This window comes from Salvelinus namaycush, chromosome 6 (assembly GCF_016432855.1).
Source record: "Salvelinus namaycush isolate Seneca chromosome 6, SaNama_1.0, whole genome shotgun sequence".
Classification (NCBI taxonomy): domain Eukaryota; kingdom Metazoa; phylum Chordata; class Actinopteri; order Salmoniformes; family Salmonidae; genus Salvelinus; species Salvelinus namaycush.
The window spans coordinates 10,620,206-10,641,630 of NC_052312.1; the positions used below are offsets into that span (position 1 = coordinate 10,620,206).

Genomic DNA, 21,425 nt, shown 5'->3' on the forward strand with positions numbered 1-21,425 from the left:
TACGCTTATCCGCTTCCAGGAGGATTAAAACAACTTTCTTTTTCTGAAACCACTGCTCACACACATCCTGACATCAACACACACCCTTCTGCATAACTGACTAAAGTCTACCAGTGGTAAAGTATATGATTATATGTTTATGTATTGCATGTTATGAATAGGTTATATAATTATATTGGAGGAAGGGGGCAGAGGGGTCAAGTGGTAATTATGGGCAACAACCCCTGAACCTCAGCTGTAAAGGGACGTTAATTATTAATGCACGCATATTGGGGGGGGTTCCACTAGTGACCACAGCCACAAAGTCAAAATTGGCTATATTGTAAAACTTAAAGAAAAAAATAAAGAGCTTTGTTCTCTTAATTTATGGTTAGGCATAAGGTCAGCAGTAGTGTGGGTAGGATTAGGGTTAAAATCGTTTAAAGAAGAGAAATGGTCGAAATAGGCGGGTTTATGACTTTGTGGCTGTGCTAACTATAGTGACAAGCGGTTGATGAGAGCGATGGTAGCGCCTGATTTGGCACAGACAGGACGTCGGAGTAGGCTGTATGTGTGTTTGTAGCCCATTTACAGAACTGGGAGGTTGAGTGCTCCTACCAACGAGTGAAAGCTGCGCTTGCATCGGGCGCTGTGAAAATGGCGGATGACTGCGCTAGGCTCGGTACAATAATCGGTCAATGTTCGCACGGCAGACTTTGCCCGGTGAGGGAGTGTTGTATGTACGGAAATCCAGGAACGTGGCGCGAGCAGCTGTCAAGCAAAGCTTGTAGCGGAACGGGGGCGCCTCGAGCTTTCAAGCGAGTCGACCGCTGGAGCGCGCAAGGTGAGTAGACTGGAATGAATGGGTGTATGGGTCGTCCTTTTAACACAGATCTTGGATCCGATTATCCTACCCAAACCCTAAACCACTATCGGGGGATGGCAGAGACCGCGGGCAGATTAATCCCTCTTTCAATGCGCGGTGATCATTAGGCACAATAAACTTTAGGCTACAGCTGGCGTCCATTTCAAACGGGTATAGCCAAGCCAAATAACTCCGTTTTCACTCAGAGAAGCATGATTTTATTTTAATGTTTATTTTCGCTTTTTTATATGATTTATTTGATGCTGAAAATCCTCTCAACACTGCCTATAGACATCATCCCTTGATTGGCCAAGCTCTGTGTTCTCTGAGGAGCGCAAAACCGATTGGATTAGAGGTGTGCACACTGCACAGATTGTGTGAATATGTTGTGTGTGTGTGTTTCTCTGTGTGCAGGGCTATATAGCCCAGACCCCCATTGATACTACTGCTGCCATGGAGAGGAAAGAGGTAAAATATCGGAATATTTTATTGTGATTCAATGAAACAGTATCTGTTGCAGAACGTCTGATCATCATACCCAATGGTGTAAAGTACTTAAGTAAAAATACTTGGAAGTACTACTTAAGTAGTTTTTTGGGGTATCTGTACTTTACTGTTTATATATTTTTGACTACTTTTACTACACTACATTCCTAAAGAAAATAATGTACTTTTTACTCCATACATTTTCTCTGAAACCCAAAAGTACTCGTTACATTTTGAATGCTTAGCAGGACAGGAAAATGGTCAAATTCATACACTTATCTGATCTGGCGGACTCACTAAACACAAATGCTTAGTTTGTAAATGATGTCTAAGTGTTGGAGTGTGCCCCTGGCTATCCTTAAAAAAAACAAGAAAATGGTGCCATCTGGTTTGCAAAATATAAGGAATTTGAAATTATTTTTACTTTTACTTTCAATACTTAAGTATATTTTAGCAGTTACATTTACTTTTGATACTTAAGTATATTTAAAACCAAATACTTTTAGACTTTTACTCCAGTAGTATTTTACTGTGTGACTTTCACTTTTACTTGAGTCATTTTCTATTAATGTATCTTTACTTTTACTCAAGTATGACAATTGGGTACTTTTTCCACCACTGATCATACACCAACCCCCCTCTCTCTCTACCTCTCGTTCTTTCTCTCTTCTGTCTCTCTCTTTCTTGTCCTCTCCTACAGCATCCAGTTGGAGAAGTCCTCATCATTCCAATGAGATCTTCAACATTACTTTCGCCCCAGAATTCAGCTCGACCCCAAACCCTTCCCCTCCAGCCCTCCTCCCCTCCTCCCCCCCCCTCTCTGTCCAGTCACCAGCTCCAGGCTGAGTTTCTGAGGAGAGCTCCCAGAGCTGCTTCCCCTGACAATGATTCGGCTAGACACCAAAACCTTCCCCACCAACCCTCTCCCTCTGTCTCCCCCTTCTCCTTCCCTCCTCCCACTCTTTCCTCCCCTCCTCCACCCCTCTCTCTGTCCAGTCCCCAGCTCCAGGCTGAGTTTCTGAGGAGAGCTCCCAGAGCTGCTTCCCCTGACAACGATTCGGCTAGACACCAAAACCTTCCCCACCAACCCTCTCCCTCTGTCTCCCCCTTCTCCTCCCCTCCTCCCACTCTTTCCTCCCCTCCTCCACCCCTCTCTCTGTCCAGTCCCCAGCTCCAGGCTGAGTTTCTGAGAAGAGCTCCCAGAGCTGCTTCCCCCGACAACGATTCGGCTAGACACCAAAACCTTCCCCACCAACTCTCTCCCTCTGTCTCCCCCTTCTCCTCCCCTCCTCCCACTCTTTCCTCCCCTCCTCCACCCCTCTCTCTGTCCAGTCCCCAGCTCCAGGCTGAGTTTCTGAGAAGAGCTCCCAGAGCTGCTTCCCCCGACAACGATTCGGCTAGACACCAAAACCTTCCCCACCAACTCTCTCCCTCTGTCTCCCCCTCTGTGTCCCTCTTCTCCTCCCCTCCTCCCCCCCTTTCCTCCCCTCCTCCACCTCTTTCCTCCCCTCCTCCACCCCTCTCCCTGTCCAGTCCCCAGCTCCAGGCTGAGTTTCTGAGGAGAGCTAGCCGTGGTCTGAGAACTGTCTCCTGTGACACCAGCGATGTCCTCACCTCCCCCAGCTCCACCCTGGTCTCCCCCTTTACCTCCATCACCACCTCCACCCTTACCTCCCCCCCACAGCCCCTGTCCCTCTCCATGCCCACTAAAGAGGGTGAGTTTTGAAGCAGTGCCATGGTCTAGTACTGATAGTAAAGTCATGTGATGCTTGTCTCTCTCCAGTTTTCAGCTACTGAATAGTAGTAGTAGTAGTGTCGTTATAGTATACTAGTAGTAATGTCGGTATAGTATGCGAGTAGTATTGTCGTATAGTATACTAGTAGTAGTGTCAGTATAGTATACTAGTAGTAGTAGTGTCGTTATAGTATACTAGTAGTAGTAGTGTCATTATTGCATACTAGTAGTAGTAGTGTCGTTATAGCATACTACTAATTGTAGTGTCGTTATAGCATACTACTAGTAGTAGTGTCGTTATAGCATACTACTAATTGTAGTGTCATTGCATACTACTAATTGTAGTGTCATTATTGCATACTACTAGTAGTAGTGTCGTTATAGCATACTACTAGTAGTAGTGTCGTTATAGAGTAGTAGTAGTGTCGTTATGGTATACTACTAGTAGTAGTGTCGTTATAGAGTAGTAGTAGTGTCGTTATAGAGTAGTAGTAGTGTCGTTAGAGTAGTAGTAGTGTCGTTATAGTAAACTACCAGTAGTAGTAGTAGTGTAGTTATAGTAAAAGTAGTGTAGTTATAGTAAACTACCAGTAGTAGTGTCGTTACAGTATACTAGTAGTAGTAGTGGTGTTATAGTATACCAGTAGTAGTAATGTGTTATAGTATACCAGTGGTAGTAATGGAGGTATAGTATACTAGTAATAGTAATGGAGTTATAGTGTGGTAGTAGTGTCGTTATAGTATACTAGTAGTGGTAGCAGTGTCGTTATAGAATACTACTAGTAGTGAATGTGTAGTTTACTGTCAATAGTGTAGTTATAGTATACAAGTAGTAGTAGTAGTGTAGTTGTAGTGTACTACTAGTAATGTACTTACAGTCTAATAGTAGGAGTGTCGTTATAGTATACTAGTAGTAGTGTTGTTATAGTATACTAGTAGTAGTGTCGTTTTAGTATACTAGTAGTAGTGTGTTTTTAGTATACTAGTAGTAGTGTCGTTATAGTATTCTAGCAGTATTAGTATCGTTATAGTATACTAAAAGTAGTAGTGTCGTTATAGTATACCTGCAGAAGTAGTGTCGTTATAGTATACTAGTAGTAGTGTCGTTTTAGTATAATAGTAGTAGTGTCGTTTTAGTATACGAGTAGTAGTGTCGTTTTAGTATACGAGTAGTAGTGTCGTTATAGTATTCTAGCAGTAGTAGTATCGTTATAGTATACTAAAAGTAGTAGTGTCGTTATAGTATACCTGCAGAAGTAGTGTCGTTATAGTATATTATCAGTAGTAGTGGCGTTATAGTATACTAGTGGTAATGTCGTTTTAGTATACTAGTAGTAGTGTGGTTTTAGTATACTTGTAGTGGAGTTATAGTATGCTGGTAGTAGTGTAGGTATAGTATACTAGTAGTTGTGTAGTTGTAGTACACGAGTATTAGCAGTGTAGCTATATTATACTAGTATTAGTAGTGTAGTTATAGTGCTCTGGTAGTAGTAGTAGTGGTGTAGCTGTAGTATACCCGTAGTGGTATAGTTATAGTATACTAGAAGTAGTAGTGTAGTTATCGTATACTGGTAGTGTATATATAGTACACTAGTATTAGTCGTGTGTATATATATAGTACACTAGTAGCAGTAGTGTCGTTATAGTATACTACTAGTAGTAGTGTCGTTACAGAATACTAGTAGTAGAAATGTCGTTATAGTATACTAGTAGTAGTAATGTTGTTATCGTATACTAGTAGTGGTAATGTAGTTATGGTATACTAGTAGCAGTGTAGTTATTGTATATAGTACGAGTGGTAGTGTAGTTATAGTATACTAGTAGTATTAGTGTAGTTATAGTATACTAGTAGTATTAGTGTAGTTATAGTATACTAGTTATACTTGTCATTATAGTATACTAGTAATACTAGTGTTATAGTATACTAGTAGTAGTGTCGTTATAGTACACTAGTAGTAGTAGTGCCGTTATAGTATACTAGTAATAGTAGTGTCGATATAGTATACTAGTAGTAGTGTCGTTATGTTATACTAGTAGTAGTGTAGCTATGTTATACTAGTAGTAGTGTAGCTATGTTATACTAGTAGTAGTGTAGTTATTGTATATAGTGGCAGTGTAGTTATAGTGTAGTAGTGTAGTTATACTATACTAGTAATAGTAGTGTCATTATAGTATACTAGTAATACTAGTGTCGTTATAGTACACAAGTAGTAGTCGTATCGTTATAGTACACTAGTAGTAGAAGTGTAGTTACAGTATACTATTAGAAGTGTAGTTATAATATACTAGTAGAAGTGTAGTTATAGTATAGCAGTAGTAGTAGTGGTGTAACTGTAGTATACCAGTAGTAGTATAGTATACTAGTAGTAGTAGTGTGGTTATAGTACTCTGGTAGCAGTAGTGTCGTTATAGTATACTAGTAATACTAGTGTTATAGTATACTAGTAGTAGTGTCGTTGTAGTACACTGGTAGTAGTAGTGTCGTTATAGTATACTACTAGTAGTAGTAGTGTCGATATGGTATACTAGTAGTAGTGTCGTTATAGTACATTACTAGTAGAAGTGTAGTTCTAGTACACTAGTAGAAGTGTAGTTATAGTGTAGTAGTAGTGCAGCTGTAGTATACCCGTAGTAGTATAGTTATAGTATACTAGTACTAGCAGTAGTGTCGTTATAGTATACAACTAGCAGTAGTGCCGTTATAGTATACTACTAGTAGTAGTGTCGTTACAGTATTCTAGTAGTAGAAGTGTAGTATACTAGTAGTAGTAATGTAATTATAGTATACTAGTCATAGTGTAGTTATGTTATACTAGTAGTAGTGTAGTTATGTTATACTAGTGGTAGTGTAGTTATTGTATATAGTGGAAGTGTAGTTATAGTGTAGTAGTAGTGTAGTTATACTATACTAGTAATACTAGTGTCGTTACAGTACACTAGTAGTAGAATTGTAGTTATAGTATACTAGTGGTCGTAGTGCCGGTATAGTATACTAGTAGTAGTAGTGTAGTTATAGTATACTAGTAGTAGGTGTGTCGGTATAGTATACTACTAGTAGTAGTGTAGTTATAGTATACTAGTAGAAGTGTAGTTTTAGTATACTCGTGGTAGTAGTGGGGTTACAGTATGCTAGTAGTAGTGTAGGTATATTATAGTAGTTGTGTAGTTGTAGTACACTAGTATTAGTTGTGTAGTTATAGTATACTAGTATTAGTAGTGTACTTATAGTATTCTGGTCGTAGTGTATATATAGTACACTAGTAGTAGTAGTGTGTATATATAGTACACTAGTAGCAGTGGTGTCGTTATAGTATACTAGTAGTAGAAGTGTCGTCATAGTATACTAGTAGTGGTAATGTAGTTAGTGTACTAGTTATAGTAGTGTCGTTATAGTATACTAGTAATACTTGTGTTGTTATAGTATACTAGTAGTAGTGTCATTATAGTACACTAGTAGTAGTAGTGTAGTTATAGTACACTAGTAGTAGTAGTGTAGTTATAGTACACTAGTAGTAGTAGTGTAGTTATAGTACACTAGTAGTAGTAGTGTAGTTATAGTACACTAGTGGTAGTGACATTATAGTACACTGGCAGTCAGTGTAGTTATAGTACACTATTAGTAATAGTGTAGTTATAGTACACTAGTAGAAGTGTAGTTATAGTACACTAGTACACTAGCAATAGTAGTGTAGTTATAGTATACTAGTAGTAGTTGTGGTGTAGTTGTAGTATACTAGTAGTAGCAGTGTAGTTATAATATTCCAGTAGTAGTGTGGTTATGGTACACTAGTGTTCGTAGTGTAGTAATAGTATACTAATAGTAGTAGTACTGGCAGTAGTAGTGTGGCTATAGTATACTAGTAGTAGTAGTAGTGTAGTCATAGTATACTAGTAGCAGTGGTGTAAAGTACTTCAGTAAAAATACTTGAAAGTACTACTTAAGTATTTTTTTAGGTATCTAAACTTTACTTTACTATTTATATTTTTGACTACTTTTACTTCACTACATTCCTAAAGAAAATAATGTACTTTTTACTCAATACGTTTTCTCTGAAACCCAAAAGTACTCGTTACATTTTGAATGCTTAGCAAAACAGGAAAATTGTCCAATTCATGCACTTATCAAGAGAACATCCATGGTCATCCCTGTTGCCTCTGATCTTGCGGACTTACTAAACACAAAAGCTTAGTTTGTAAATGATGTCTGAGTGTTGGAGCGTGCCCCTGGCTATCCGTAAATAAAAAAACAAGAAAATGGTGCCGTCTGGTTTGCTTAATATAAGGAATTTGAAATGATTTATGCTTTTACTTTCAATACTTAAGTATATTTTAACAATTACATTTAGTTTTGATACTTTAGAATATTTAAAACCAAATGCTTTTAGACTTTTAATCAAGTAGTATTTTACTGGGTGACTTTCACAAAGATACCTTAGAGTAATTTTCTTAAGGTATCTTTACTTTTACTCAAGTATGACAATTGGGTACGTTTTCCACCACTGACTAGTAGTGTAGTTACAGTATACTAACAGTAGTAGTGCCATTATAGTATACTGCTAGTAGTAGTGTAGTTATGGTATACTAGTACAGTAGTAATGTGTGTGTGTGTGTGTCTCCAGTCGAGCTGCTGTGTGTAACGTAGTGGTGTACAATAACATTTGTGTGTGTGTGTGTGTGTGTGTAGGTTGCACTACTCTCCTGTCTCTCTCCAGTCCTGAGCTACTAACTGAGCTGTGTCAATCTCAGTCCCGTCCTATGAACCACGTCTCTGTCTCTAAAGGACTCACCACTGTCTTCTCTGGACGGGGCAGGGGCATAACGGTGAGGTGTGTGTGTGTGTGTTACACCACTGTCTTCTCTGGACGGGGCAGGGGCATAACGGTGAGGTGTGTGTGTGTGTGTGTGTGTGTGTTACACCACTGTCTTCTCTGGACGGGGCAGGGGCATAACGGTAAGGTGTGTGTGTGTGTCACACCACTGTCTTCTCTGGACGGGGCAGGGGCATAACGGTAAGGTGTGTTTGTATCACACCACGGTCTTCTCAGGACGGGGCAGGGGCATAACGGTAAGGTGTGTGTGTGTGTCACACCACTGTCTTCTCTGGACGGGGCAGGGACATAACGGTAAGGTGTGTGTGTCACACCACTGTCTTCTCTGGACGGGGCAGGGACATAACGGTAAGGTGTGTGTGTGTGTGTCACACCACTGTCTTCTCTGGATGGGGCAGAGGCATAACGGTAAGGTGTGTGTGTGTGTGTCACACCACGGTCTTCTCTGGAAGGCGGGAGGACAGAAAGTATTTGGGGCAAGATGTGAGAATTGATCTACTGTGGTGTATATAAACTCTTCCTGACTCTCTCTCTGTGCTCCAGAATCCTAGCCCTGCCACTGCCTCAGGAGCAGCCAACCAGACACTCCGCTCAGACTCCATGGCCAATAGGAGAGGACAGGCAGGTCCCAGGCTGTCTAATGGGACAAAGCGTTAGACTAAGCTAAAGTGCCTCTGATGACCCCAGCTACTGTATAATGTAATTGAAATGAATGAAAACCAGCAGTCCTGTGGCCCTCCCCCTGTGGAGTTGAGAACTGAATGACACATTATCAAACACTATCTATACTGCCATGTGCCATTGCCAACACACTAACATCATAGACACAATGCCAACCCACCGACAGACTTACACACACACTGTAACACACACACACTGTAAAACACACACACTGTACCTCTTCATGTAAGACATGGACGTGCTTCTACACCTGCATTGCTTGCTGTTTGGGGTTTTAAGCTGGGTTTCTGTACAGCACTTTGAGATATCAGCTGATGTAAGAAGGGCTATATAAATTGATTTGATTTGATTTAAAAGCAATGTGGTGAGGTGAAGCAGGTCTCTGTAAAAATAAATGATCAAATGTATCATAACACACTTGTTTGTCTCTGTGTGTGTGTGTGTGTGTGTGTGTGTGTGTGTGTGTGTGTGTGTGTGTGTGTGTGTGTGTGTGTGTGTGTGTGTGTGTGTGTGTGTGTGTGTGTGTGTGTGTGTGTGTGTGTGTGTGTGCGTGTGTGTGTGTGACTTCACTGATAAGATCCAACCCATGGTCAGAGTCTAGAGACCTCATGAGATACAGGGACTGTGTGTGTGTGTGTGCGTTGATAGAGGGCTGATGAAACAGTGGTTGAGATAAGAGCCAAAGGTTAAAGGTTAAGTACAGAGTGTTCCAGGAGGTGTGGCTTAAATAGGAAGTGTTTCTTTACTATAGCCGTTTACTACTAGTTAGTCGTATTCCCCAGCCGGATCTCTCTGTCGCGAATAGCCTGGGGACGAGGTTACCTACCAGTATGTGAGGGGTGGTCTACTGAGTGTGTCTGTGTTCAGGACAGTGTCTGTTCAGGACAGTACCTGTTTGTGTAGACAAGATGGGCATTAATGGGCGACTGCAACGCTACCTGCTGCCAGCCTCCATCATGGCTCTGCTGCTCTTCCTCAGTTCCTTCTGGCTCCGTGAGTTTCCACTTTAACCATAGGGTTTAGCTGATACTGTTCTCTGTGTGGCTGTGTGTGTATATTGTGACAAACTGTACACGTGTCTCTCTCGCTCTCAGCTCAGGTTGCAATGGGTGATTGTGAGACCTCCTGGCACCCCTGTCTGAGTTTCAATTTCTACCTTCCAACAGTGAGTAAACACACACACACAATTTAGCCTGTAGGGAAATGTCTTAACAGTTAGTTAGTTGTTCTATAATTTATATTGTAGTGTGAAACCAAGTGAAAGATTTTAATATATAATAAAGATATATTAAAGGTGTCACAGTATTTGGACACCTGCTCGTCGAACATCTCATTCCAAAATCATGGGCATTAATGTGGAGTTGGTCCCCCCCTTTGCTGCAATAACAGCCTCCACTCTTCTGGGAAGGATTTCTACTAGATGTTGGAACATTGCTTCTGGGACTTGCTTCCATTCAGCCATAAGAGCATTAGTGAGGTCGAGTACTGATGTTGGGTGATTAGGCCTGGCTTGCAGTCGGCATTCCAATGGTGATCTTAGGCGTGTGTGCGGCTGCTCAGCCATGGAAACCCATTTCATGGCACTCCCAACGAAACAGTTCTTGTGCTGACGTTGCTTCCAGAGGCAGTTTAGAACGTGGGAGTGAGTGTTGCAACCGAGGACAGACAATTTTTCAGCACTCCGCTGTCCCGTTCTGTGAGCTTGTGTGGCCTACCACTTCACGGCTGAGCCGTTGTTGCTCCTGAAAGTTTCCACTTCACAATAACATCACTTACAGTTGACCAGGGCAGCTTTACTGTCAGTGTTTGTCTATGGAGATTGCATGGCTGTGTGCTCAGTTTATACACCTGTCAGCAACGGGTGTGCCTGAAATAGCTGAATTGACTAATTTGAAAGGGTGTTCACATACTTTTGGTCATGTAGTGTAGATGATACCTCTCGTTTTGTGCATTCATCTTCTCTGCCTCTCTCCCTTGTTCCAGCCGGAGAGCCCTGTTATTCCTCATCCAGGAGGGGTGCAGAGTGGGGGACAGCAGGGTGAGAGGGGTGTAGTGTTAGGTTCTGTGCCCCCTCTCCAGGTGTGTCAAGGTCAACAGTTCCAGGTGTGGCGTCTCATGTCCCACCTGACCTCTTCCATGGCTACGCACTCTGATGATGTTCTGCTGGAACACTACCTCTACAGCTGGGACGAACTCATCAAGTATGGTGTGTGTGTGTCTGTGTGTGTGTGTGTGAGAGTGTTTATAAGGGGAACAACTTTTAAACTTGCCATGAATGATGCAGTAAGGAGTTGTTAGGTGAAGGGCTCTACATTGATTCCCCACTCCTCTCTCTCTAGGTTTATGGAATCTCTCGGACCTCTGGTCAGTTTTTTCTCTCAGAAGGTCAACGATAAGATCGCTGTCATCAGAGAGCTGGCCCAGCAGGAGAAAGAGGACCTTGAGAAACGTAGTCCAGTAGAAGGACACTCTGGACTACAAACTCTCACATCAGGACTACAAGGCCCAGCGGCCTACAGTTCAGTGCGTTCCATGGTGGAGTCGGAGCTGCAAAGGGGCTTGGTGAACTTCAGTGTGCGGACGCGCTCCGGCTGCAGAAATCTGCTGCGGCTCCACCGTTCGCTGCTCTGGATCCTGCTGCTACTGCAGGGCCTGGGGGAGGGACCGGACGCACAGGGGGTTTACCGCACCCCTGGGGAGCTCTGCAGGTATCTTTAGACAGAAAGCATACACACACTTGCACACACACTCAAAAGGTTACTTCACAATTTCACTAAATTATTGAAGACCAAGTCTCACACTACCCATAGCCTGATGGCCATGCCAGCTTGCCAGTACCGTGGGCACAGATGCCTGCTCTCTCACTCATGCACACACACGCACACACTAACCCTAACCTTGCCCCTGTTCCCTAGGGATGCGTACACCGTGGCCCTGGCCCCCCATCACCCCTGGTTGATCCGCAGCGCGGCTGAGCTGGTGTTTGTAGCGCTGCCAGACAGAAGCGTGTTCCTGGATATAGTTTGTGTGAGAAAAGAGGAGGAGGTTGGGCCGGTGCTCAACATTGTTGTAGACGTTATGAGAGAGGTATACACACGCACACAGAGCATACTGGAAGAACACAACATGATGGAGCTGCCATAGAAAGACACAGACAGACAGACAGACACGTACGCCAGCACACATAGCCTGCACAGACTATAAAGACACGTGTTAGAAAGACTGTAGAAACACACAGCAACTCAGTTAGTTAGGCCTACCGTATAAGCCTGTTAACAACTGTATATGTAGAAAAGCCCATATAACTAATGATAACCTTGGAATACCTGCTTTGTGTCAGTGAAAGGAGTGAATAAACATGTTATTTATTCACATGTCTGTAGTTGTTCTTCTGTGTGTGTGTCTACTGCTGTAAATCACAGAACTAGAATAAGTACCTGGATCCCCAGGCGGGCACTCTGTCCTTCTGCAGTGTCTCTGACAAAATGACCCTCCTCCACAGTGTCCAGACCAGATTCACGCAGCCCCTCTATCCTGGGTTCTGGCTTCATTGCTTTAAGACCACAGCTGAGTTATGTGAGTTAGACTAGAGACCTATGTCAGTGATGCTTTACCCTACTATTATGTGAATTGTTTATCAGAATTGTTTATTTCCTTCTTCTGTGACCCCCAGAGGATTGGCTCTCACAGATTGAGCTCTCTGTAGTCTAGATATAATTTGAGGTTATGGTTTACCATACCTTACTATTCTGTGAGGTTTTCCTTTTCTTTGAATAGCAGAGGATTGACTTTTACAGATTCAGTTATTTCTAGAATTCAAAGTTATTTTCCCCCAATCCTATGATGTTGAAAATTAATCTGTAACTCCAGTGAGACTTTACCTCTGAAGGCAGCATGTGATAGGCCATACATTGTTTTCAGAATAATTTCTCAACCTGTTCTTTCCCTTTGTTATCGTGTATTCTTTTTCAGAGGTGGCCATTTTTTATGTAGGCTACAGTGCATATGTTGCTGTATATTCTATGTGTATTTATCCTAGATCTCTCAAATGCTTGATGTTACAGGTCCCCTCGAGGTCCATATTATACCAATAGTTTTTCAATCAACTGAAGTAAGTAGTTTACTGAAACCTTATTTACAGTGTTCACTCAATATTGACAATGCTGAACCAAATGCAAACTGATAAATAAACAGCGTATTTGTTGAGCATCTGATTAGTGAACTACTTTCACAGTCAGAGCCTCCTAATGCTCTAGTGGCAATCACAAAGCAGCATGAATAATCTGTTATGAAATACATTTCACCAAGTGAGTTACATTTCATTTTACAGTGTCTTTTTGTGAAAAACGACATGAAATGATTACAATGGAAATTACTTGAATGCAGTAAATCTTTATTTTCTTAATTAAGTGCTGTTACTTGTTTTAACAATTGTTACTTGTTAGATTAACATTTTAAGGTGCTCCAAAAGCCTTTGTTGATGGCCGAGAACATCCTGACAAAGATTGAGGGTTTGTGTTTCTTCTCCTTGGGTTGAGAAGTGGAGAGACAACTCTCTTGAAGTGGAGCCATGACAGCCTTTGGCACTATGTTGGGTGCTGGAGACCGAAGGGAAAGTTGGCATGAACTTCAGTCAACAAGCCTACATGGACTTTAGGTTTTAAAATGATTGTGTGTGCATCCTTTCATGTTGCTAATGTTGTGGGACAGTGAAATATTATGCCGTTTATATATAGTGGGCTCCAAAATTACTGGCACCCCTGACTGGCAATGCACAAACAATACTTAAAAAAATATAAACAATATAATTATAGAGATAAACTCAAAATACCAACATGTGAGAAATACTGTACTTTATTAATGTTTCAACGGAACCAACCAAAATCATACAACTATTTAATACAAAATAAATTGAACCAAAATCAAGGTTTCATAATTATTGGCACTCCTCATTTAGTACTTACTGCAACCACCTCTGGCAAGGATAACAGCATGGAGTCTTTTCCTGTAATGTTTGACAAGGTTAAGGAACACATTTGGAGGGATTTTGAACCATTCCTCTATTCAGATCCTTTCAAGATCCTTCACATTCTTGGGTTTGCGCTTATCAACTGCCCTCTTCCACTCAGCCCACAGGTTTTTGATTGGATTGAGGTCCGGCGACTGAGATGGCCATGGCAGAACATTGATTTTGTTGTCAGAGAACCATTTCTGTGTGGATCTTAAGGTATGTTTCGGGTCATTGTCTTTTTGGAAAGTCCAACTACGGCCAAGTCCCAGCCTTCTGGCAGAGGCAACCAGATTGTCAGCCAAAATTGCCTGATACTTGGTGGAATTCATTATGCCATCAATCTTAACCAGTGCCCCTGGACCTCTGGAATTATAACAGCCCCAAAACATCACTGACACCCCTCCATATTTCACCGTGGGTATGAGGTACCTCTCCTTGTATGCATCTCTGTTTCAACGCCAAACATGCCGATGCTGTATCTGACAAAAACTTTCAATTTTGGTCTTATCTGACCAGAGCACCTTCTTCCAGTCATAATTTAAATGACATTTGGCAAACTCCAAGCGCTTGCGTCTATGTCTTGTGGTCAGAAAGGGCTTTCTTCTGGAAACCCTTCCAAAAAGCCTGTGGTTGTGGAGGTGGCGTCTGATGGTGCTTTTTGAAACCTGGTGACCCCAAGACGCCACCATGGCCTGCAATTCTTTCACAGTGATTCTTGGGGATTTTGTTGCTTCTCTCACCATCCTCCCTATCATGGGAGGCAAAATGCATTTGCGTCCTCTACCCGTGAGGTTTTCAACTGTTCCATATCTTTTGCATTTTTAAATAATTGCCCTGACAGTGCTCAGTGGTATATTCAATCTTCTTGTAGCCATTACCAGATTTATGAAGGTCTATGACCATCTGTCTCTTTTTAACTGCCAGTTCTTTTGTTTTCTTCATGGTGTTGGATGACAGTGGGATATTGCATGTGTGTTACCTCATTTTTATACCCTAGTGAAACAGGAAGTGATGTAATGGCTCAATATAGTTCCTTAAGACTTAGATAAACTTAAATAAGTGGAATTTAATTTGTGGTTAAATTTTGGTAGATGTTATTTACAATAATCTTTAAGGGTGCCATTAATTGTGAAACCTTGATTTGGAGGACATTGATTTTTAATTAAATCAATAAATTATTTTGGTTGGTTCCATTGAAACATTAATAAAGTATTGTATTTCTCACATGTTGGTATTTTGAGTTTATCTCTATATTTATATTGTTTATATTTGTTTAAGCATTATTTGTGCATTGCCAGTCAGGGGTGCCAGTAATTTTGGAGCCCACTGTATATAAAAAAAACTGTGATAAAATAATAAATAGCAGTTAGACTTACGTATGCAATGGTCCTCTTCCCGGGGAACCTTAATCTGGTCCTGGAATTCCTCTGAGGGCTGTACCTCCTTTTTGTTGCGCCGCCTGAAGCACTTATTGTTTCAAAATAAAATGTCTTACTGAATGTAATTCTTAAAACTACATAATTTATTCAACAGCAACAAGTATAAAGTAATACCATTGAGAGGTTTTCATATTGTGTAGTAAGATACCAAACAGCAAGTAATAAACACCAAAACATTACAGCAAAACTCAATAATAACATTTCACTTAGACCCATTTCTGGTTTACCTTGAGGTTGAGTCTGAACTTGGAAATCTTTGGGAGGAATCTGAACATCCATTTGCCTTGTTTCACAGCCTGAGGAGAATTGGAATCACTCTGGGCCTGCTCCACAGACCCAGTAGCAATGATGGATGCCTCTCTGTCATGGATGTTGTCCTCCACTGTGTGACTAGAGGCTCCAGAAATGTTGTCCATCACTTGGTGACAGATCGCGCTTGTGAACAGATTCACTGTGTCATCGTAAATCTGCGAAGAACTAGAAGACACCAGAGAGCTACTACCATCAAGTACAGTCACTCGAGAAGTAGTGGAACTTGAGCTGCGGTGACTAGATGTGCTCGACAGAACATCGTAAAGGGAGACTTCCTGATCCAAGCCCCACAATGAAGGAGGGAAGATCAAAGGAAGCAGCAATTGCTTCACTAATTCCTCAGCGAACATGTAGATGAGTTTGGAGGAGAAGGGTTTCCCCACTTGGTTTTCCCTCCTTGCAAGGTTAAGCAAAACTGTGTCAGAGACACACTTAGCGACTGCCACCGATTTGATTAGTGGGATGCTGTTCTGCGCCCGAATGAGGCTCTCAAGTTGAGCAGCAAGGTCATGGCACAATGAGTGAATCTTCTCCTTTGAGATAAGTTCTTCTAGTGATGTAGATCAGAGTCTGGAGAAGTGATCTGCTGCATCACTTCAGGATCAAGATGTTCAATGATAAAGCTCACCACACCATTCAGGGTTTTTCCTAGGCCACTCAATGAGGCCCCGAATGTAATATCATCTCTTGCATCAATACATGTGCTTCTAATGACAAGGAAGCTACTGTCCAGTAACTCAGTTGACATTGGAGTTCCTGGGAGAGTGTGAGTATTGTTCAATCTCTGAGACCTTGAGCCTTTAGAAGCAGTAGATAAAGAAGTTGAAGGCCTTTGAAGCTCTTGCCACTCCTGCTCTGTATCATCCTCACTGCAAACTGTCTCCACACCCTCCAGCATCGTTCCCACAATGTCATGGAGTTGCACCAGCTCCCGTGAGGTCATCAATTCCTCCGATCTGGTCATGTCCTCTTGGATGGCAAGCAAGATTTGACTGCTGCTTTTCTTGGCTTGCGTCAGGGTAGCATCCGTGGTTTTTACATCTGGTTGATGATGCCGGATGAAAAACTCTCTCAGGTTGTTCCGCAGGTGCCTATAAATAGTCTGTGCTGTAGACCAAAGTTTAAAGTCAGAAATGGCAACACCACTTTGCCAGCTCTTGCTTGAAGTTTCAGAATAACTTGTGGTACCATGTAGAAGGGCAGAATCAGTTGGCTGTAGACTATCAGTTGATTCGGTGGTCTGCAACAGGCTCTTCATGTCTTTCACAACGGCTGCAACAACACCAAAAGTAGATGAGTCCTTGCTCATAAAGGAAGTTGAGGAGGAATCCTGTTGAATGCCAAATCTGATTGACTGACCCGACTAGTGTGGGACTCTGATATGCTGGAACTTCCTGAGTTGGAAAACACCTGACAGATTTAATTAGGACTTGTTTCACTCGTTTCACAGCCTGTGTCTGAAACATTTCACTGGAGAGTTCGCAAATTAATGCATTAGGAGAAACGCACAAACTCTCTGATGAAGAAGTTGCAGAACTTGCGGCAGAGATGACCTTTAACCAAGCTATGACGTGGTCCACAAACTCAGTAGCCAAAAGGGACGTATCCGATGACATCTTTTCATCTGAATATGTCAATACTTCCTCAGGAACTTCTGGCTTGTAACATGACACAATTGTGCTCACAACCTCCTTAGTGGTAGACTCGAGGTGAAGCTGAATGATCTGAGGGCTAAAAGCCATCATAGGTCTGGAGCTTTCGCTCTGATGTCTATGAAGAGCCACTTCTCCTGGTGAGATGACCCCTGGAAGCATACGCTCACTCTTGTTGGATCCAAATTACTTTTGGATCAAAGTAGGAGCAGAAATGTTTTTAGCTTGCTCTAGATTCTCCTATTTGTCTCGATCTGAGCTGTTAGGGGCCAAAAGTCGAGAGTAAAATCCCCTCAGCGTATTCTGCAACCTTTTAGAAAGGTTAAGGGCCACGGGTAGAGCTTTCATTTTTGTGAAATCTGATTGTGCGATACATGTCATATCGCTCAGAAAGGAATCCATCATTTCAGAGGCTTCAGAACCTACATTAATTGTAGTTGTTAAAAGTTCTGGCATAGCTGGCAGATTCCTTTCACTGGCCAGATTACTTGAATGCTCAGGTGTGCAAGCAGACATTTGTGCAGATAGACTTCTGCTAGACCTAATGAGCACTTCGCTAATAGCGTTAGTGGCTTCTGACTTCAATTCACCACTGGAGAATTTCTCAATGGTTGACATTACAGGAGATCTAAGCTTTTTCTCAGAAGGTGAAAGTATGAGGATGTTTGAACTCACCATGTTGCCAGAGGATACAGTCTCTTTCAGATATTTTTTCTCTGCTAGGGAGTCTTCCAGAAGACCACCAACACTATCCCTTGAAGCCAAAACTTTACTTTGTGTGTTATTTCTCGAAGCACATCCATTGTTCCTTGCTCTCCTCCCTGGCATTCTCTGGAGTTGACCATAACAGCCATGACCTCTTCTGTCAATGGTGCAAGGGAAGCCTCAATGTCCACATTCTCCTTAGATGGATTGGTTTTGGCTTGAGGCGCAGCCTGTCCAGTGACTCCAAACCTCCGCAACTTGGCACAACTTGGCCTGCATGGTATATCGCCTGCCAGTGTCACACAACACTGGTCTTGATTTACCTGAGCTGGAACAGGAGATGATCAGTGAGATGTCAGAGTTCACCTGACTCACGACATCTCTGACCACAGATCTGGTCAATCCAGGTGAGCCAGAAGAGCAGGATTGATCACCCAGCGTTTGGAGAATTGTGGCCTCTGTGATCCCAAAGAGGGCATTCAGAGGATCTGTCAGTCGAGCATCTCCTCAATGTGCCCTCTGCAATGATGTCTGGGAACTTCAAAACAAACACAAGAATTTATCAATCTTGGCTAATGTTTACATATTGATCTCTAAAAATAAATACTTTAAATTCACCTAAATCACAATAATTATAATATTTAGTTCTCTAAAGATGTGGTGTCTGCCTTCTTACTTTACCATAAAAACAGTCGTTCATTAGCTTTTCATTCTTAGAAGTGTCATATGCTGTGTAATGTATGAAAAAGTTGGCTTGAATTTAGTATGTATACGGTGCCAAGATCAGTCAGGTCAGGCACACAGTTTTTTATTTTAATTTTAATTTTACCCCATTTTCTCCCCAATTCTCGTGGTATCCAATTGCTAGTAATTACTATCTTGTCTCATCGCTACAACTCCCGTACGGGCTCGGGAGAGACGAAGGTCGAAAGCCATGCGTCCTCCGAAACACAACCCAACCAAGCCGCACTGCTTCTTAACACAGCGCGCCTCCAACCCGGAAGCCAGCCGCACCAATGTGTCGGAGGAAACACCGTGCACCTGCCTCCCTTGGTTAGCGCGCACTGCGCCCGGCACAGGAGTCGCTGGTGCGCGATGAGACAAGGATATCCCTACCGGCCAAACCCTCCCTAACCCGGACGACGCTAGGCCAATTGTGCGTCGCCCCACGGACCTCCCGGTCGCGGCCGGCTGCGACAGAGCCTGGACGCGAACCCAGAGTCTCTGGTGGCGCAGCTAACGCTGTGATGCAGTGCCCTAGACCACTGCGCCACCAGGGAGACCAGGTCAGGCACACAGTTGAAGTGTGGTTGGTGAACATACCTTGTGGAAGAACGTGGAGTGGGTGTGTGTGTGGGAGCTGTAATAATGTCTGCCACTGCCGCTCGTCCTCAATTCTCTGTTGTGGTAACTGTGTTTGCGGATCAATTCCAGCCTCTGTTCAAATTCAGTGGATGAGGGGTAGGGACTCTTGACCCGTTGACTGCACAGAGACCTTCCACTGCTGGGCCTTGTGGATAGATCTTTGTCATCAAATGTCACCATGTGTGACTGCTCAAAATCAGTGGCCGAGAGGTAGGGAGTCCTGACCCGTTGACTGCACAGGGACCTTCCACTGCCAGGCCTCTTAGGTAGACCATCTTCATTCAATTTCACCACATGTTCCTGGATGCTTGCAATGTTGGCGCACTCTGATCCAGTCAGCGAGGGAGAGGAACTAGCTTCTCCAGCGGCATCAAGCTCTAATATTTGTGCAAGGGTCGGGATGAGGATCTCTACCGCAATGTGGGAAACCGTTTTCGCTATCTTCCTACACATTTTGGCAAGGTGTACTTTGGTTGTCTGTTTCAATACAAAAAAAGAGCATGATATTTATTCTTGAGGGGCTGTGTTGTCAAGTGCTTAGTTAGTCAATATGATAAACTTAATGTCCAACTTTCTATCAAATAATCACACATCAAATGTTGACAAATAAACTTACAGGATTTCTCATGCCCTCCTGAATCACCTTCCACTGCCTGATAAAGACACAAGTTAACATGTTCAGTTGTTTTTTAGTGGTCCAGACAGGGTTGTTGTATAAAGATGGACGTTATTGAAAGATTTTGAGCATACCTATCAGTGAGATTCCTCATGAAATTGATGAGGATTGGGAAGCAGACGTCCTCTCGGATAAAGTAGACTCTTCCGTAGTTCCTTCCTCCTGTAAGAGTTGAATTACTGCCACTCTGTTTTGGTATTTATCTGGATAGTGAGCTCGGGGTGAACAGAATGCCACTGAGGGACCTAAAGGACAAAAATAATTTTGCTTTTAAAATAATGAATCTGCACAACAATATGAACACTAACAAAACAGTACATGTACTAGGAAAATAAATAGTTTAATATAGAAAAATCTCTAACCTTCTTCATTGCCTTGGTCTGCTGATTTATTTTTGGCCTTCAAGAATACAGTTTTCAAATCACACATTATTTTTTTTATTTTTTTTTATTTTTATTATTATTATTATTATTATTATTATATATATTTTTTTCTTTTAGGGGTGGATCAGCTTAATATTGCGGAAAGAATGTTGCTTCCAATGTAATCGTCTGCATCATTTCCAATCCCCCATATTTTTTTGGGTAAATATATATATCCATACACGTATGCATACATATACACATATATACATACACATACCTATATAGACATACATACTTTTTTAAAGAATATACCTTTATTATTATTCCCCGCAAACCCTACCACCGATCCCCCAATTGGAGTAAACTGATAAACATTTCTGTTTTTACCTTCAATTTATACATCTTATACACATTTTACAGACACAGTCTACTTTATAATAGTTCTCTCTTGTTTGTTCTTAGTCCTTCCTCTATTTCTGTTGTCCATCCAGTTTGATTTCCACTTGTAACTGTGCTATTTCACAAAAGCTCCGCCCCTATACACATTTCACAGATCCCGTATGCCCTACATTGTTTATCTTGTTATTAGTCCCACCCTTCAGCTCCACTCAACCCTTCCCATCTATCTTCCAACATCATCCATTTCGGATTTTTATTTGCCATATATTTTTCAACTGTGCTGTGATGCTTCACAAAAGATTTGAATCTTCCTATTCTCATAGCTTCCACGGATTGTAAATTAAAAATAAACATTTTTGCTAAAATAATTATTATATTATTGATTGATTGACTATGGCTTTTCAAATCCCCCAGTATTGCTATCTGTAGCGTTAGTTCTACGCAAATGTTGCAATTCTTCAGCCATTCCTGGACCTGTGACCAAAAACGAGCTACATACGGACAATACCAAAATAAATGATCTAGTGACTCTGCCTCCTCACAGCAGAATCTGCAGAGCTGGGAAGATTGTATCCCCCATATATATAACATTCTATTAGTTGCAAGAATTTTGTACAGTAATTTAAATTGAAAAATTCGAAGTTTTGAATCCGGCGTTGTTTTGCGTATCAATTCATAAACCATGTGCCATGGAATGGGTACATCAAAAATCTCTTCCCAACTATTTTGCAATTTATATGGCACAGCTGTCAGTTTTTTGGTCCTTAAATTAAATTGGTATATGTTTTTATTTATCACACTTTTCTTTAACCATTTATGTTCTTTAATATAGGGCCGACATACAAGTTCCTTACTTTTTTCCCCTTCTACTTGCCTCTTCCATTTTTGTGGTAATGCTGCAATTAATTGGTTGTAATTTTGGGTAG

At 41.8% G+C, this 21,425-nt stretch overlaps 3 protein-coding genes across 5 annotated transcripts; 2 read left to right on the top strand and 1 right to left on the bottom strand.

Moving 5' to 3' along the window:
* The first annotated feature begins 337 nt into the window (after positions 1–337).
* On the top strand, positions 338–8,988 carry LOC120049630 (extensin-like). 2 transcript variants are annotated; one of them, XM_038995946.1, is made up of 5 exons: positions 339–823; positions 1,259–1,312; positions 2,031–3,045; positions 7,750–7,886; positions 8,438–8,988. In XM_038995946.1, the coding sequence occupies exons 2-5, from the start codon at positions 1,298–1,300 to the stop codon at positions 8,549–8,551; spliced, it is 1,281 nt and encodes a 426-aa protein (XP_038851874.1). In that variant the 5' UTR covers positions 339–823; positions 1,259–1,297; the 3' UTR covers positions 8,552–8,988. The 2 variants fall into 2 exon arrangements, with proteins under 2 accessions (XP_038851875.1, XP_038851874.1); XM_038995947.1 differs by lacking the exon at positions 1,259–1,312 and having other exon boundaries at positions 338–823.
* Positions 8,989–9,249: 261 nt separating this feature from the next.
* LOC120049631 (ceramide-1-phosphate transfer protein-like) lies at positions 9,250–11,949 on the top strand. 2 transcript variants are annotated; one of them, XM_038995949.1, is made up of 5 exons: positions 9,250–9,568; positions 9,675–9,740; positions 10,559–10,776; positions 10,915–11,283; positions 11,491–11,949. In XM_038995949.1, the coding sequence occupies exons 1-5, from the start codon at positions 9,494–9,496 to the stop codon at positions 11,717–11,719; spliced, it is 957 nt and encodes a 318-aa protein (XP_038851877.1). In that variant the 5' UTR covers positions 9,250–9,493; the 3' UTR covers positions 11,720–11,949. The 2 variants fall into 2 exon arrangements, with proteins under 2 accessions (XP_038851877.1, XP_038851876.1); XM_038995948.1 differs by having other exon boundaries at positions 9,255–9,568; positions 9,670–9,740.
* A 1,017-nt stretch (positions 11,950–12,966) lies between these two features.
* LOC120049632 lies at positions 12,967–15,963 on the bottom strand. The gene is made up of 3 exons (XM_038995950.1): positions 15,253–15,963; positions 14,963–15,053; positions 12,967–13,173 (listed from the first exon to the last, which is right to left on the bottom strand). The coding sequence occupies exons 1-3, from the start codon at positions 15,685–15,687 to the stop codon at positions 13,022–13,024; spliced, it is 678 nt and encodes a 225-aa protein (XP_038851878.1). The 5' UTR covers positions 15,688–15,963; the 3' UTR covers positions 12,967–13,021.
* Positions 15,964–21,425: the final 5,462 nt, after the last annotated feature.

Bases quoted from the DNA above. Each gene is read 5' to 3' on its own strand.
- LOC120049632 (XM_038995950.1), bottom strand. From the start codon at position 15,687: ATGTTCGCTGAGGAATTAGTGAAGCAATTGCTGCTTCCTTTGATCTTC. The intron at 15,054-15,252 runs GTAAACCAGAAA...TGAAACAATAAG, and splicing joins AGTTCAGACTCAACCTCAAG to TGCTTCAGGCGGCGCAACAA. The intron at 13,174-14,962 runs GTAAGTCTAACT...TTCGGTCTCCAG, and splicing joins GGAAGAGGACCATTGCATAC to CACCCAACATAGTGCCAAAG.
- LOC120049631 (XM_038995948.1), top strand. From the start codon at position 9,484: ATGGGCATTAATGGGCGACTGCAACGCTACCTGCTGCCAGCCTCCATC. The intron at 9,569-9,669 runs GTGAGTTTCCAC...TCTCGCTCTCAG, and splicing joins CCTCAGTTCCTTCTGGCTCC to CTCAGGTTGCAATGGGTGAT. The intron at 9,741-10,558 runs GTGAGTAAACAC...CCCTTGTTCCAG, and splicing joins TCAATTTCTACCTTCCAACA to CCGGAGAGCCCTGTTATTCC.
- LOC120049630 (XM_038995946.1), top strand. The intron at 3,046-7,749 runs GTGAGTTTTGAA...GTGTGTGTGTAG, and splicing joins CTCCATGCCCACTAAAGAGG to GTTGCACTACTCTCCTGTCT. The intron at 7,887-8,437 runs GTGAGGTGTGTG...TCTGTGCTCCAG, and splicing joins GACGGGGCAGGGGCATAACG to AATCCTAGCCCTGCCACTGC.